Raw genomic sequence first — 13,982 nt, 5'->3', positions numbered from 1 at the left:
TACTGTATTACTGTATATATGTATTACAAACTTTTTTTACCTGTACTTTGCATTATACCAATAATTTCTATATGATCGCCTTTCCATATATTATATGTTGAATAATCATCGTCCGTAAAGTTCAATATGTGTACCTCGAGTTTATATATTCCATCTGTGATAGAGCCACAGCCAATCAATTTATTTAATTTATTATTGTGCGTGGTTAAAAAATTTGTCTTTACATATCCTTTTAAGACTGTAAAATAAACATTTAATAAGAAAAAGTAACATAAAATTATATTTTATTATATTATTAAAATTATGATAAATTTCTAGAAATAGTTTTACATGTGTATAAACAAATATATACGAAGAATCTCGCACGATTCTTATGTAAAATGGAGTTAATCCCGGTTAAATTTGCTGAAATTTTAAGATGATGTAAATTATGACTTATTGAACAAAAGTTTCAATAGTAATAGGCCAGATAATTAATAGTTCTTAAGTTATAGCTTAAATCTTCAAAATTGACCTCCATCATCAGGCCATCATCAGATATGTTAATGTATTTTATTCTTTATAGAGTTTTTCTTTATACAAACACCATATAACCAATTTGACCGGGACTCCATTTTACATAAAAACCGTGCGCACTTCTTTATAATCTATTAATGTTAGCATTTGATCATTTAATTTTTTAAATATATTTTTTGTTCATATTAATATATAAATATATTGCTTAAAATAATATTTAAAATATAATAATTACAATTGCAAAATATAATAATATAATAATTATTAAAGATATATTAATTATGAAAAAATATTCGTTATAAAAAAATATATTTTACAGTATTTGACAATCTTGAATGTATTAATAAAACTTGTGATAACTATATTATTGTAATAAATAAGTATTAATTATATATTTATAAATATGTTAATAAATATATAATTTATATATTATTAAATAATAATTTATGTGTTATATCATACTTTATATATTTTAAATTGTTATAAAAATATAATAATAAATTGGAAACGATAAAAATTAAAAGTATAAAATTAGAAGTATATATAAAAAAGATATAAGAAAAAATACTCACTAATTCGATTTGTAGTATTGAGAACTTCACAAAGTTCAACCGGTTCAGGTTCTGAATTCACTAAACTTATTGGATCGAATATTCCCAAATTCGAAACAATAGTGTTAGATTTAATTAATAATTCGTAAGACATATTGCCATTGTTAAACTGAGCCATTTTTGGCGGACGTGCCTGAACACCATCCAAATGAATGATCTATATATATATATAAAGAAAGGATCTATATATCTATATATGATATAATATGATCTATATATATATATATATATATATATATATATATAATATTTTGATATTAAAAATGTAATTACACATATATTATTATTCTAAAAAAAAAATAAACTATTTACATTTTATAAATTAAATATAAGTTTGATATTTTAATATAGCAATAAAATAATAATAAAAGGTAAGAATAATGTAATAATATGTAATTATGTTTAATTATTAATGATTATAAACAGCAAAATTCAAAAATTATGTATTATATATATATACATTATATTGAAGGTAAGAATATTATGAAAAAATATTGCATGAAAGAATTAACGAATAAGAAATAATGAAAGTACAAAGTACTTACATGATTCACCATTATATGGTGCTGTATGTAATCGATGTCATCATTCCATGCAACAACTTGAATTCTTTTTCCTTTTCCATTATTCATATAAAATTTAAAAAATTTGTATTGTTGCTTAGTACCAATATATCTTGGAGACTCAATGCCATCCACATAGCCAATAATTTCGCTTAAACAATTATAATAAATAGTAATTATATTGTACACATATCTTTTATACTTTTATCAAATAGAATATCTTTAATCTATTTTGCACATATATATTTTAAAATTTGATGTAATACCTTAATACGATATAATACAGATTTTCATAGATTAAATTGATTTAATTATTATAAATTTTTTTCTATGATGATTATTAAAACATATAATATAACATGTTTTGGTTGTTAATTGTTTTTGATAATAAGACTGAGAGAATAATAAAATTTACATTGATAAAATATAATATAATATAATACTTTAATATTGATATAATTTATAAAATTTAGATATTAAGTTATTCAATTAGTGATAAATTAATAATAATATTATGATATTAGATATGTTTTTCTAATTTTTAAAATATCTATAATACACTTATTTTATGTTATACAACCTTTTAATATGCTATTTTAGTATACAACCTTTTAATATGATATTTTAATGCGAAATATGTATAATGAAGAATTATAATAAAATCTCTCTATGAAAAACTTGTATGTGCATTAAAATATATCATAGAAATATGCAATTAATAAGAAGAAAAAAATAGTTTATTTTTATTATGAATTTTAAAAAAAGTAAAATTTTTTTAAATACTTACACCGTTGAATCATACGTTTGGACATTGTCGAGTACTTCATTGGATGTTAGTATCTCAGTTGCGTTTAAATTATCAAGATCTATAAGTTTATCGGGATTACTGTTGGATGTATTATCTCCAGATAATTGTAATGATTTTTCCATATTGAAGGACAATTAATTAATCTGAAAAATAAATAATAAACAATATAAAGGTGCAATGCGACAGAAAAATATGATTACTTTGATGCGAGCGTGTATATTCTATCGAGCGATTTATTAATTTAAAACACAAGAAAATAGGACATGATAAAATGAGAGAATGAGAGGATTAATGAGAGAAAAAATAAAATAAATAAAATATTTTACATACCGTGCAAAATAACTCCTAGCGCTCCTTCAAGGATTCAAAAAATGGCAGGAATATCTCGTTATTTATTTTCTTCTATATTTATGTTACATAGCAACGAATTTTTGTTTATATTGCATAGTAATGAATAATCGATTAAGAGTGCGGTCGAGAATTTGCTATGAATGCTTCGAAACATTATCTTTAAACCGGATATCTACCAACCGCGTAAGACGTTTGCGAACGTTTATGGACGTCACGACCGTTTATAAAACTTGATGATTCTTTATGAAGATATCAAGCACGTACGATCTTACGATCTTCTTAAAGATCTATGATCTTTTGATGGTACTTGACATCTTTATAAAAAATTATCAAGTTTTATAAACGATAGACAAAGTGATAGTGATCAAGAAGCAGATGTTAATAAAGAAAAATTTGAAAATGTCTCAATAGAAAAATTAAATTTAAAAAGTTTGTATTACTATCTATATGAAAATCAACTTTTTGAAGCTTTTCCAAATGTAGAAATAGCATTGCGCATTTATCTTTGTATGATGATCAGTAATGCTACAGGGGAGAGATCATTTTCAAAATTAAAATTGATTAAGAATGTTTTAAGAAATACAATGACAGAGGAAAGGTTGAACAATTTGAGTATTATTAGCATTGAAAACGAATTTTTTAAAACATTAAATTTCGATGATATTATTCAAGATTTCGCGAATAAAAAGTTAAAAAGATTTGGTATATAAATGATTTATTTAATGATATATAATCGCTTTTCTATTTTTATTTACATAAACTAATTTTAATCAATATTACTCTAAAATATGTATTAAAAGAAAGACAAATAAAAATTTTTTATTGTTCATTAAAAAGTAAAAAAAAATAAAAATCTCAAAAAAATTATAAAAACAAAAAATCAAAAAAACCATAAAAACTATAAAAACAAAAAAAAAACAAAAAGAAAAAACTCCATTGATGGGTCTCCACCTTGACGTGGTAATGGAGCTTAGGAATACGATTTCTGACCAAGAGGAACCCAATATTTAATAAAGCCATTATAACATAGCCAGTATTATTGGACATGGTAATAAGGGGCCTCATTACAAGAGATGGCCGGGGGCCTCAAACATGTTTAATCCGGCCCTGAGTACTTTCATTATTTCTTATTCGTTAATTCTTTCATGCAATATTTTTTCATAATATTCTTACCTTCAATATAATGTATATACAGGGTGAGTCATTTTAAGTGACGGACTAAAATTTCTCCAAAACTATAGGAGATACAGAAAAATGTTTCAGACAAAAGTTGTATGGTTTCAAGGGGGACATAAGATGGTACCATTGGTTTGACCATGAAGAGTTATTTGAAGGTCACATGAAGGTCACCTTCAATTTCTTAAGTGGAATCTACATTTTCTCTTTACATATTCTTGTAGCTTATCTCGAGAGCTTTCCAAAACACTACAATTAAGTACCTTTTCGTTAAGTACTTTTTGAGTTATAAGGCTTGAAATCATTTCTTAATTTTACATAAATCATAAAATATCTTGTAAAATATTCATTTTTCGATTATCTTATATTACTACTTTTATGTACAAAATAATGAGAGGAATCAATTGGTGTAAAGAAAACATACAGTTGTTTTTAAGAAAAAATATGTAATTGTTAATTGCAAATTACATATTTTTTCTTAGAAACAACTATGTGTTTTCTTTACACCAATTGATTCCTCTCATTATTTTGTACATAAAAGTAGTAATATAAGATAATCGAAAAATGAATATTTTACAAGATATTTTATGATTTATGTAAAATTAAGAAATGATTTCAAGCCTTATAACTCAAAAAGTACTTAACGAAAAGGTACTTAATTATAGTGTTTTGGAAAGCTCTCGAGATAAGCTACAAGAATATGTAAAGAGAAAGTGTAGGTTCCATTTAAGAAATTGAAGGTGACCTTCATGTGACCTTCAAATAACTCTTCAAGGTCAAACCAATGGTACCATCTTATGTCCCCCTTGAAACCATACAACTTTTGTCTGAAACATTTTTCTGTATCTCCTATAGTTTTCGAGAAATTTTAGTCCGTCACTTAAAATGACTCACCCTGTATATATAATACATAATTTTTGAATTTTGCTGTTTATAATCATTAATAATTAAACATAATTACATATTATTACATTATTCTTACCTTTTATTATTATTTTATTGCTATATTAAAATATCAAACTTATATTTAATTTATAAAATGTAAATAGTTTATTTTTTTTTTAGAATAATAATATATGTGTAATTACATTTTTAATATCAAAATATTATATATATATATATATATATATATATATATATATAGATCATATTATATCATATATAGATATATAGATCCTTTCTTTATATATATATATAGATCATTCATTTGGATGGTGTTCAGGCACGTCCGCCAAAAATGGCTCAGTTTAACAATGGCAATATGTCTTACGAATTATTAATTAAATCTAACACTATTGTTTCGAATTTGGGAATATTCGATCCAATAAGTTTAGTGAATTCAGAACCTGAACCGGTTGAACTTTGTGAAGTTCTCAATACTACAAATCGAATTAGTGAGTATTTTTTCTTATATCTTTTTTATATATACTTCTAATTTTATACTTTTAATTTTTATCGTTTCCAATTTATTATTATATTTTTATAACAATTTAAAATATATAAAGTATGATATAACACATAAATTATTATTTAATAATATATAAATTATATATTTATTAACATATTTATAAATATATAATTAATACTTATTTATTACAATAATATAGTTATCACAAGTTTTATTAATACATTCAAGATTGTCAAATACTGTAAAATATATTTTTTTATAACGAATATTTTTTCATAATTAATATATCTTTAATAATTATTATATTATTATATTTTGCAATTGTAATTATTATATTTTAAATATTATTTTAAGCAATATATTTATATATTAATATGAACAAAAAATATATTTAAAAAATTAAATGATCAAATGCTAACATTAATAGATTATAAAGAAGTGCGCACGGTTTTTATGTAAAATGGAGTCCCGGTCAAATTGGTTATATGGTGTTTGTATAAAGAAAAACTCTATAAAGAATAAAATACATTAACATATCTGATGATGGCCTGATGATGGAGGTCAATTTTGAAGATTTAAGCTATAACTTAAGAACTATTAATTATCTGGCCTATTACTATTGAAACTTTTGTTCAATAAGTCATAATTTACATCATCTTAAAATTTCAGCAAATTTAACCGGGATTAACTCCATTTTACATAAGAATCGTGCGAGATTCTTCGTATATATTTGTTTATACACATGTAAAACTATTTCTAGAAATTTATCATAATTTTAATAATATAATAAAATATAATTTTATGTTACTTTTTCTTATTAAATGTTTATTTTACAGTCTTAAAAGGATATGTAAAGACAAATTTTTTAACCACGCACAATAATAAATTAAATAAATTGATTGGCTGTGGCTCTATCACAGATGGAATATATAAACTCGAGGTACACATATTGAACTTTACGGACGATGATTATTCAACATATAATATATGGAAAGGCGATCATATAGAAATTATTGGTATAATGCAAAGTACAGGTAAAAAAAGTTTGTAATACATATATACAGTAATACAGTAATTTTTTAGAATCATGAAACTAATAATAAAAGTATTAATTCTTTAATTTTGGATTATACATCCAACATAAATTTTTAAATTTTATACTGTGTGTATATATATATATATATATATATATATATATATATATATATGTATGTATTGTATATATAGAGAGTGTTCCGAAATTCGGAAATTAAAATATCATTATAGCGAAAAGATTTTTGAAAAAATAAATTTAAAAAATTGTTAAAACGTTCAATATGATTAATTTCTTCTATTAGCGAAGATGAAATTTTAAGATTAATTTTATTTTTGTATTTTTATATGTTATATTTTTATCCATTTAATATATACATTATTAATAATTTTATACATAACGTCTCTTTACAAATAAAACAAGATTTCTCACATATACAGTTTATTAATATTATAATGAATAAAAATTGACATTTTCATAATTTTTTAGCTATGCCACCACATTTAGTAGTCAACAGCTTAAAAGATATAAAAAAAATTGCTGGACATATGCCAATATTAGAACTTCTGAATGGTACATTTACACTTAAAAAGAGAAAAGTAGAAGATTCTAATGACACACAGGTACAATTATTGTGCAAATATTAAAAAATTATATTTATATTCTTATTTTATAAATCTTATTATTAAATTTATCCAACTTATACAGGATTCACACTACGTCCGATATCCGACGTAAGATATCCAATATCCAAGAAGAAAATTTGGTTTCTAGAGTCTCTGGCAGAGTCTCTAGAAATCAAATTTTTTTATTGAGTATCGGAGTCGTACGTCGGATATCGGATGCTATATGAATCCTATAATATTTATTAAAACAATTTGTCGTATTTCTTATACACATAACATAAAGTTTATTGAATGCAATTTATTTATTTTTTTAATAAATTGGCAATTTAAAAAAAATAAATAATTAATATAAAATTTTTTAAGATTTTTGGTTTCTCTTTAACATTATAATGAATTATGACGTCGTAAGCGAAAAATCATATAAATTTTAACTTATACACACGCGCACGCAAACAGACGCATACACACACATGTATATAATAAATTTATATTATTTCAACACGATACGAGAAAAGAGCGATTTAGAGCCATTTTTTTCTCGTATCGTATTGTTTCATACATAAAAGAGCCTAATTCTTTATCAATTTATTAATTTGTTATATTATTTCTTTTTTGCAGAATGGAAGCAAGAGGCATTCAATTTAATTACGTCAAAAATTAATAAAATAAGAATTAATAAGAAAATGTTTAAATTTAAATTTTAATGTTTTTAATGTATTTTATTATTGAATAAAATGTAATCTTAAATTAAAGAAAATGTATTTAAATATTGTGTACATATTGTCTTTTTATTTATCCCTCTCTTTCGCTTGTTCTTTACCTCTTCATTAATTTTAAATAAAGTTTTTATTCTGCTTTCTCCCTCTCTTCTCCTCTTTTTGATTCCCACTTTATTTTTCTTGTTCTCTCGTCCTTTCCTTTCTATTCTTTTAACTTTAAATAAAAAATAAGTAACATTATTATCTAATATTATCTAATTAATAAGATAAGAATTAATAATATAATGTTCAAATTTAAATTTTAATGTTTTTTATTTTATTATTGAATAAAATTTAATCTTAAATTAAAGAAAATGTATTTAAATATTGTATACGTATTGTCTTTTTATTTATCACTTAAAAATAAGTAACATTATTATCTAATATTATCTTCTTCTCTCTTTTCCTTCAATCTATTTTTTTCTTTTTCTCTTTTGCTTATTTAAATCAGGTATTATTATTATTATAAAAACGATTTCGCTCATCTTACTACGCACTATGTGATTTGTCGATTTGCCTACAGTTTTACGATTTTACGACAAAAATTCTTTTACGTGCAAAGACTCTAATCTCGAATAATTTACGCTCTTTATTATTTACGGATGCAAAGATGTGCATGCTGTATGGTTTGATGATTTGAAAGTGATATCATTAAAAAAAATTTGTCAGTATCATTGATAAATAAATTTTTTATTTTGCTTATTATTTTGCATATTTATATTATGAGAATTTTATTCTTAAAATAAATTAAATTATTATTATTACTGCAGTTGTTACTTTAATTAAATCACTTTTACTATATTTAAAAAACAAAATTATATATATATTTCTTTATATACGTAATTTTTAACATATCTATTATTCCTTTGATTACTAAGATAAACTCTTAATGCTTGCCAAGAACGAACTCGCGAAAAAGCAACATAAAGTTGTCCATGATTGAAAACATCTTTACGAAGATCTAATCCAATTCTATCAAATGTCTGTCCTTGTGATTTGTTAATTGTCATAGCAAAAGCTAATTTTATTGGAAATTGTCTTCTAGAAAAAGTAAAAGGATATACATTTTCACAATATAACGTTATACGATTCAAAAAAACAATATCTCCTGTTTTATCACCTGTTAAAATTTTACATTTTAACAGATGATCTGCAAGCTCTATAATCATTAATCTAGTACCATTACAAAGACCTTCATTGATACTTAAACTAATTAACATAATGATACAATTTGGTCTTAAACGTAATTCATGAGGAGGAAGAGATGGTGGAGATAAACTATTTAAATATTCCGGTAACAAAGTTTCACTTATATCACCATTATCGTTATTAATAGCACTATCTACACTTGTATAAATTCGTTTATGAGTTATATCTAATAATTCCACAACTTTTTTATTTATCTCATCTACATCAACATTTCTTGCAGAAAGTATCGCACATTTAGACATTTTAATAAACTCTGTTTTTCGTATTAAATCTCCATATATATCTTCCACAATATCAGCATTATTAGACGCTATACAATATTCAGGAATTTGTATATTATCATTAAAATCATTTAATGTACCATCTCCAATATCTAATACAAATTTTGCAAATTCTATTTCTTCTGGAAAAACTCGCATATTTTGTGTTAAAAAAATTTTTACAAAATGTTTCCAAATAGAACTAAACTTAATAGAAAGATTCACAATTTCACTTCGAGTAGCATGTACTTTAATAGGCAAAAGTTGTCTAAAATCACCACCTAATAAAATAACTTTTCCACCAAAAGGAAAATCGTTATTCATGATATCACGCAATGTTCGATCCATAATTTCTAAAGCATATCGTGGTGCCATTGGTGCTTCATTCCAAATAAAAATATCAATTTCTTTTAGATATTGAGCTTCCTTTGACTGGATTTTAATAGATGATGATGAATCAGCAAATAATGGAACTGGTAATCCGAATATCTTATGAACTGTTTTTCCAGTAGGTAGTAATGTGGCTGCAATTCCCGTAAAAGCCATTGTACACACACGCTTCTGTCTAATTCTAGCTAAATAGTATATAGTTGTGTATATAAATGTTTTACCTGATCCACCTGGGCCATCAATATAAAAACAATTATTACAATTATTATTATTCTCTAATCTATTTAATAATATATCAATTATCTCTTTCTGCTTGTTATTTAATTGTTTATATTGTTTGGTACCTATTTCCATAGCTTTTTCAAGTGTTTCGTAATCTTCTTCTTCAATATCTTCTATTAATTGTTCCATTTGAGGAAAATCAACAAAATTTTTACCTTCAGCACGAAGTATATTATTAATTTGCACATAAGCTTTATTTTGTCCTTTTAACATACCAAAATGTCGAACATAATCTTCAGACATAGCTACTTTAAAATTTTCCCACAACTCTTCAGGATGTAATGGTTGACAATGTAATAATATACGTACAAATAATCTACGAAGTTGTCTTGGCATCATCCAACCAACAGCTTCGTTCATAGCTCGTTTCCATTCATCATCATCTTCAATCAAACCTAAAGCTAAACATGCCGCTGAAAATGATGGATGTAATTTTCCATCTACAGTTCTCAAATCATTAAAACTTGTAGATCCCTTTACTGTAAGTAATAATAAACGTAAATGATATAATTCTGTTTGTGTTGGGCTAACAGAATACATTCGTCCTATACAATTATAATGACTTTTGCGTTTGACCCAACACGATACATTTCTATTATTAATTTTTTCCTTTTTAAATGTATAATAACGTGGAATTTCTATATATAAATACTGTCTTGCATTTTCATCACGTAAATTCAATGAAAAATAATCTATTAACATAGTAACTTGATTTAAAGCAGAAATCATTACGTCGCCAATGTTTTCATTTTCAATTATAATATTTTGTTCATTAGGAAGATGAATTGGTAGTCGCATTATTGAATGACTCTTATCTTGTAACTTCTTACCAAGAATACGCCAACTGGCCTCTACAGGTCCAACATAACGAGCTTCGATATAATTATGTATCTCATCATGATCAATAGTTACATTTTCTGTTACTGGTTCAATAGTTATAGCAGCAACATCATGTCCTTTATAAATATATTTGTACAGATATTTAACTGATTTGATACTTGAAACAATTTCAACATTAATATGACAATTAAATATAATCGATAAAATAGAACAATATGGAACTACATAACGATTATCAACTATATATCCACCAGGAAGTTCAAAATTTTTGCCATTATTTCGTCGACGATAATAAGGATAAGCATCTTCATCCTTCTGGTCTCTTCATGGTACGGTTTAGGGTAATTTTTCGAACATTTTCCATCTACCAAACACCAATCACCACAAGGTCCATGAATCATATGTCTCATAACTATATCATGTAAGATACGATTCTCGTTTGGATCAGGAATTTCCGCAGAAATATATTTGTCAACAATCTGTGGAGTTGTTATTTTAAAATTATATTTTAATGTGATTAGTATATGGACATGTGGCAATCCGCGTTTTTGAAATTCAATAACGTACACAAACGCTGCTACTTCACCAAAAAACTTTTGCTTAACAATTAAATCAAGTAAATAATCTTTTTTAATGTTAAAAACACGAGCACAAATATCAGGTCTATCACAAGCTTGTTGACCAGGCAAAAGGTTTTCCTCAATTTCACGCCATTTTGGAATGCAAGTCATAGTAATGAAAAGATCTGGCTTACCAAATTTACTAACGATAGCCATTGCGTCTTGATAATTTTGTAACATATTACGTGGTGATCCAATAAACGTAGAAGGAAGTATAACCATTTTTCCAATACGTCCATTTAAGTCATTTGCCATAGTTTGTAAATAATCTCTCAAACCTTGGTATGTTTCAGAACGTAATTCTTTTTGATGTGTTTTGCAATAATCAATTCTATCTTTTTCAATTTTTACATAACTATCTACAAGCCACTGTTGAAATAAACGACGTCCTAATAAAAAAACATTAAATTCATCACGAATAGCCATTCGATATTTAATATATTGTCCTCTAGTTATTCGTTTATTACTATTTAATTTTGTTAAATCACGATGCCATCCTCGAGTACCATATGGATAAAACAATGGATACATCCATGGTTCAACATTGGGATCCATAATACTAACTTTTTGCAAAATTTTTTAGTATTTTTATTTTATTAGTATTAGTATTTTTGTTACGTATTGTAACATATGATTCAGGAATTTCTCCATCAGCTGTTGTATAAAAAACAGCAGCAACTTCATTAGTTCTTTGAACATTATATCGACGTCGATCCATACCTGGTTTTAAAGTAAATAATAATTGCAATTCTGGTAATCGGCTACCAGATTCTATTTCTAAACGGTTATTCTGATTTTTTAATTCTTCACCCATCATCTGATATGATTGAGCAAATACATTAAATTCACGCATTATATATTCTAGATTTTGCACAATTTCAAAATCTAAATATGAATTTTGACTAAGACGATGATTTATTGCTTCATTTGAATCCACAATAAAAAGTTGACCATAAGTAGGATTTTCATTTTGTGCAGCATATAATGCTGTATTAATTTGATAATAAATCTGCCCTTGTATTTTGAAACAGTATGGACCAGATCGTCTATTTTAAAAATTAACTAAATTAGCATTAAACGATGCAAATGAAAACGAACTATTATAATTACGAATATGTTGAAAGAAATTATTAGATTTTACATGAGTTCCATCAAATAAAGAATGAAGAAATTGAGGAATCTCAGGCAATGGTTGCAAATATACTGCGCCATGATACAGCAATCGTGAAACGAATTTCCTTTATTAAAAACTTTCTCAGCTACAAAATGTTTTGCATTACAATGAACACAATATACATCCATGGGACCAATATAATATTCAGTTATGTCATAAATTGACATTGTATTACTTAAAAAAGATTGATTTTTCTGTCGTAATCGATAACGAGATTGATTTTCTGCATAACGCTGCTGATATATTGATACAATATTTCCAGAATTTTGTCCAATTATTTCATTTGAGTCTAGTACACAATTATCTCGTGTTGTTTGAGAAATACAAGCAAATGTTTGATGTAATAATATATTATCAGACAAATGTTCTTCATCATTATCATTTAATTCTTTTATATAATTACCACGTATTGTACCAGCAACACAAATAGTATTATTTTTATACTCAACTGATTTTAATATACTATTTGATATTTTTACAATTTGATGACGACGATGTTGATTCATTGCATTTCTTTCACGACGTCGTCGTTGAAACTCTTTCTCTTCTTCTAAAGTACGCTGTATTTTGCGTTTTGACATTATATAAAAGTAAAAATATATTATATTAATTAAAAAATATACAATACACAATAAACAATAATAACAATAAATAAATTTATTGTAAGAAAAAATATTTAATAAAAGGTCTTTTCAGAATTAGGAATATTTAATGACAATATATTTGATCGTAACACAAAAAGATTAAACAATTATAATACGTTTACACGTTCAACAACACTTTATATGCATAGAAATATACAAACTAAATTACATCAATTTTACAAACGTATAATCAGTTTTACAAACGCATTTAACATTTAAATTCACACACACAAATTAACTAAAGTTTCGAGAAACAATAAATATAACAATAATAATAATCATTATCATTAACATTGTCATCATAATCATCATCAATGTCATCATCATAATCATATCATCATTATCATCATCATTTATCATCACTTATTATATTAAATCTTTTATTTCTCTTTATCACAAATTTTACTATTATCTTTTATTTTACTGTTATCTTTCGTCTTACTATTATCTTTTATCTAACAATAATCATCATCATTAACATTATCATCATAATCATCATCAATATTATTCTCATAATCATATCATTATCATCATCAGTATCATTATCATTATTACTTTACCACTTACTAAATTGTTTATTTCTTTTTTTCCACAAATTTTATCACTTTTTTTACATTAGCAATGTGTACCTGAAAATAAAATAATAAATATTAATATCAAATAAAAAAATAATTACATTTAATAATTTTTTAAGAATTATTGTGTGTGTATAT

General features: G+C 24.6%; 1 protein-coding gene across 1 annotated transcript; it reads right to left on the bottom strand.

The window, feature by feature from the left end:
- Positions 1–8,874: 8,874 nt before the first annotated feature.
- On the bottom strand, positions 8,875–12,265 carry LOC112638349. Its single transcript, XM_025409931.1, has 7 exons — positions 12,070–12,265; positions 11,072–11,840; positions 10,822–10,988; positions 10,054–10,470; positions 9,553–9,894; positions 9,031–9,462; positions 8,875–8,891 (listed from the first exon to the last, which is right to left on the bottom strand). The coding sequence occupies exons 1-7, from the start codon at positions 12,263–12,265 to the stop codon at positions 8,875–8,877; spliced, it is 2,340 nt and encodes a 779-aa protein (XP_025265716.1).
- Between the last annotated feature and the right edge of the window lie 1,717 nt (positions 12,266–13,982).

This window comes from Camponotus floridanus, unplaced genomic scaffold (assembly GCF_003227725.1).
Source record: "Camponotus floridanus strain SB8 unplaced genomic scaffold, Cflo_v7.5 scaffold291, whole genome shotgun sequence".
In the NCBI taxonomy this organism is placed as follows: domain Eukaryota; kingdom Metazoa; phylum Arthropoda; class Insecta; order Hymenoptera; family Formicidae; genus Camponotus; species Camponotus floridanus.
The sequence above is the reverse complement of the archived record's forward strand: the minus strand, read 5'-3'. Positions and strand labels throughout refer to the sequence as shown.

What these genes read in the sequence shown, in the direction of transcription:
- LOC112638349 (XM_025409931.1), bottom strand. Translation starts at nt 12,265, where the DNA reads ATGGGTGAAGAATTAAAAAATCAGAATAACCGTTTAGAAATAGAATCT. An exon ending in TGAATCATATGTTACAATAC is followed by an intron (nt 11,841 to 12,069) that starts GTAACAAAAATA and finishes TTTTTTTATTAG; the next exon opens with GACGTCGTTTATTTCAACAG. An exon ending in GGCCAGTTGGCGTATTCTTG is followed by an intron (nt 10,471 to 10,821) that starts GTAAGAAGTTAC and finishes TATTACTTACAG; the next exon opens with TAAAGGGATCTACAAGTTTT.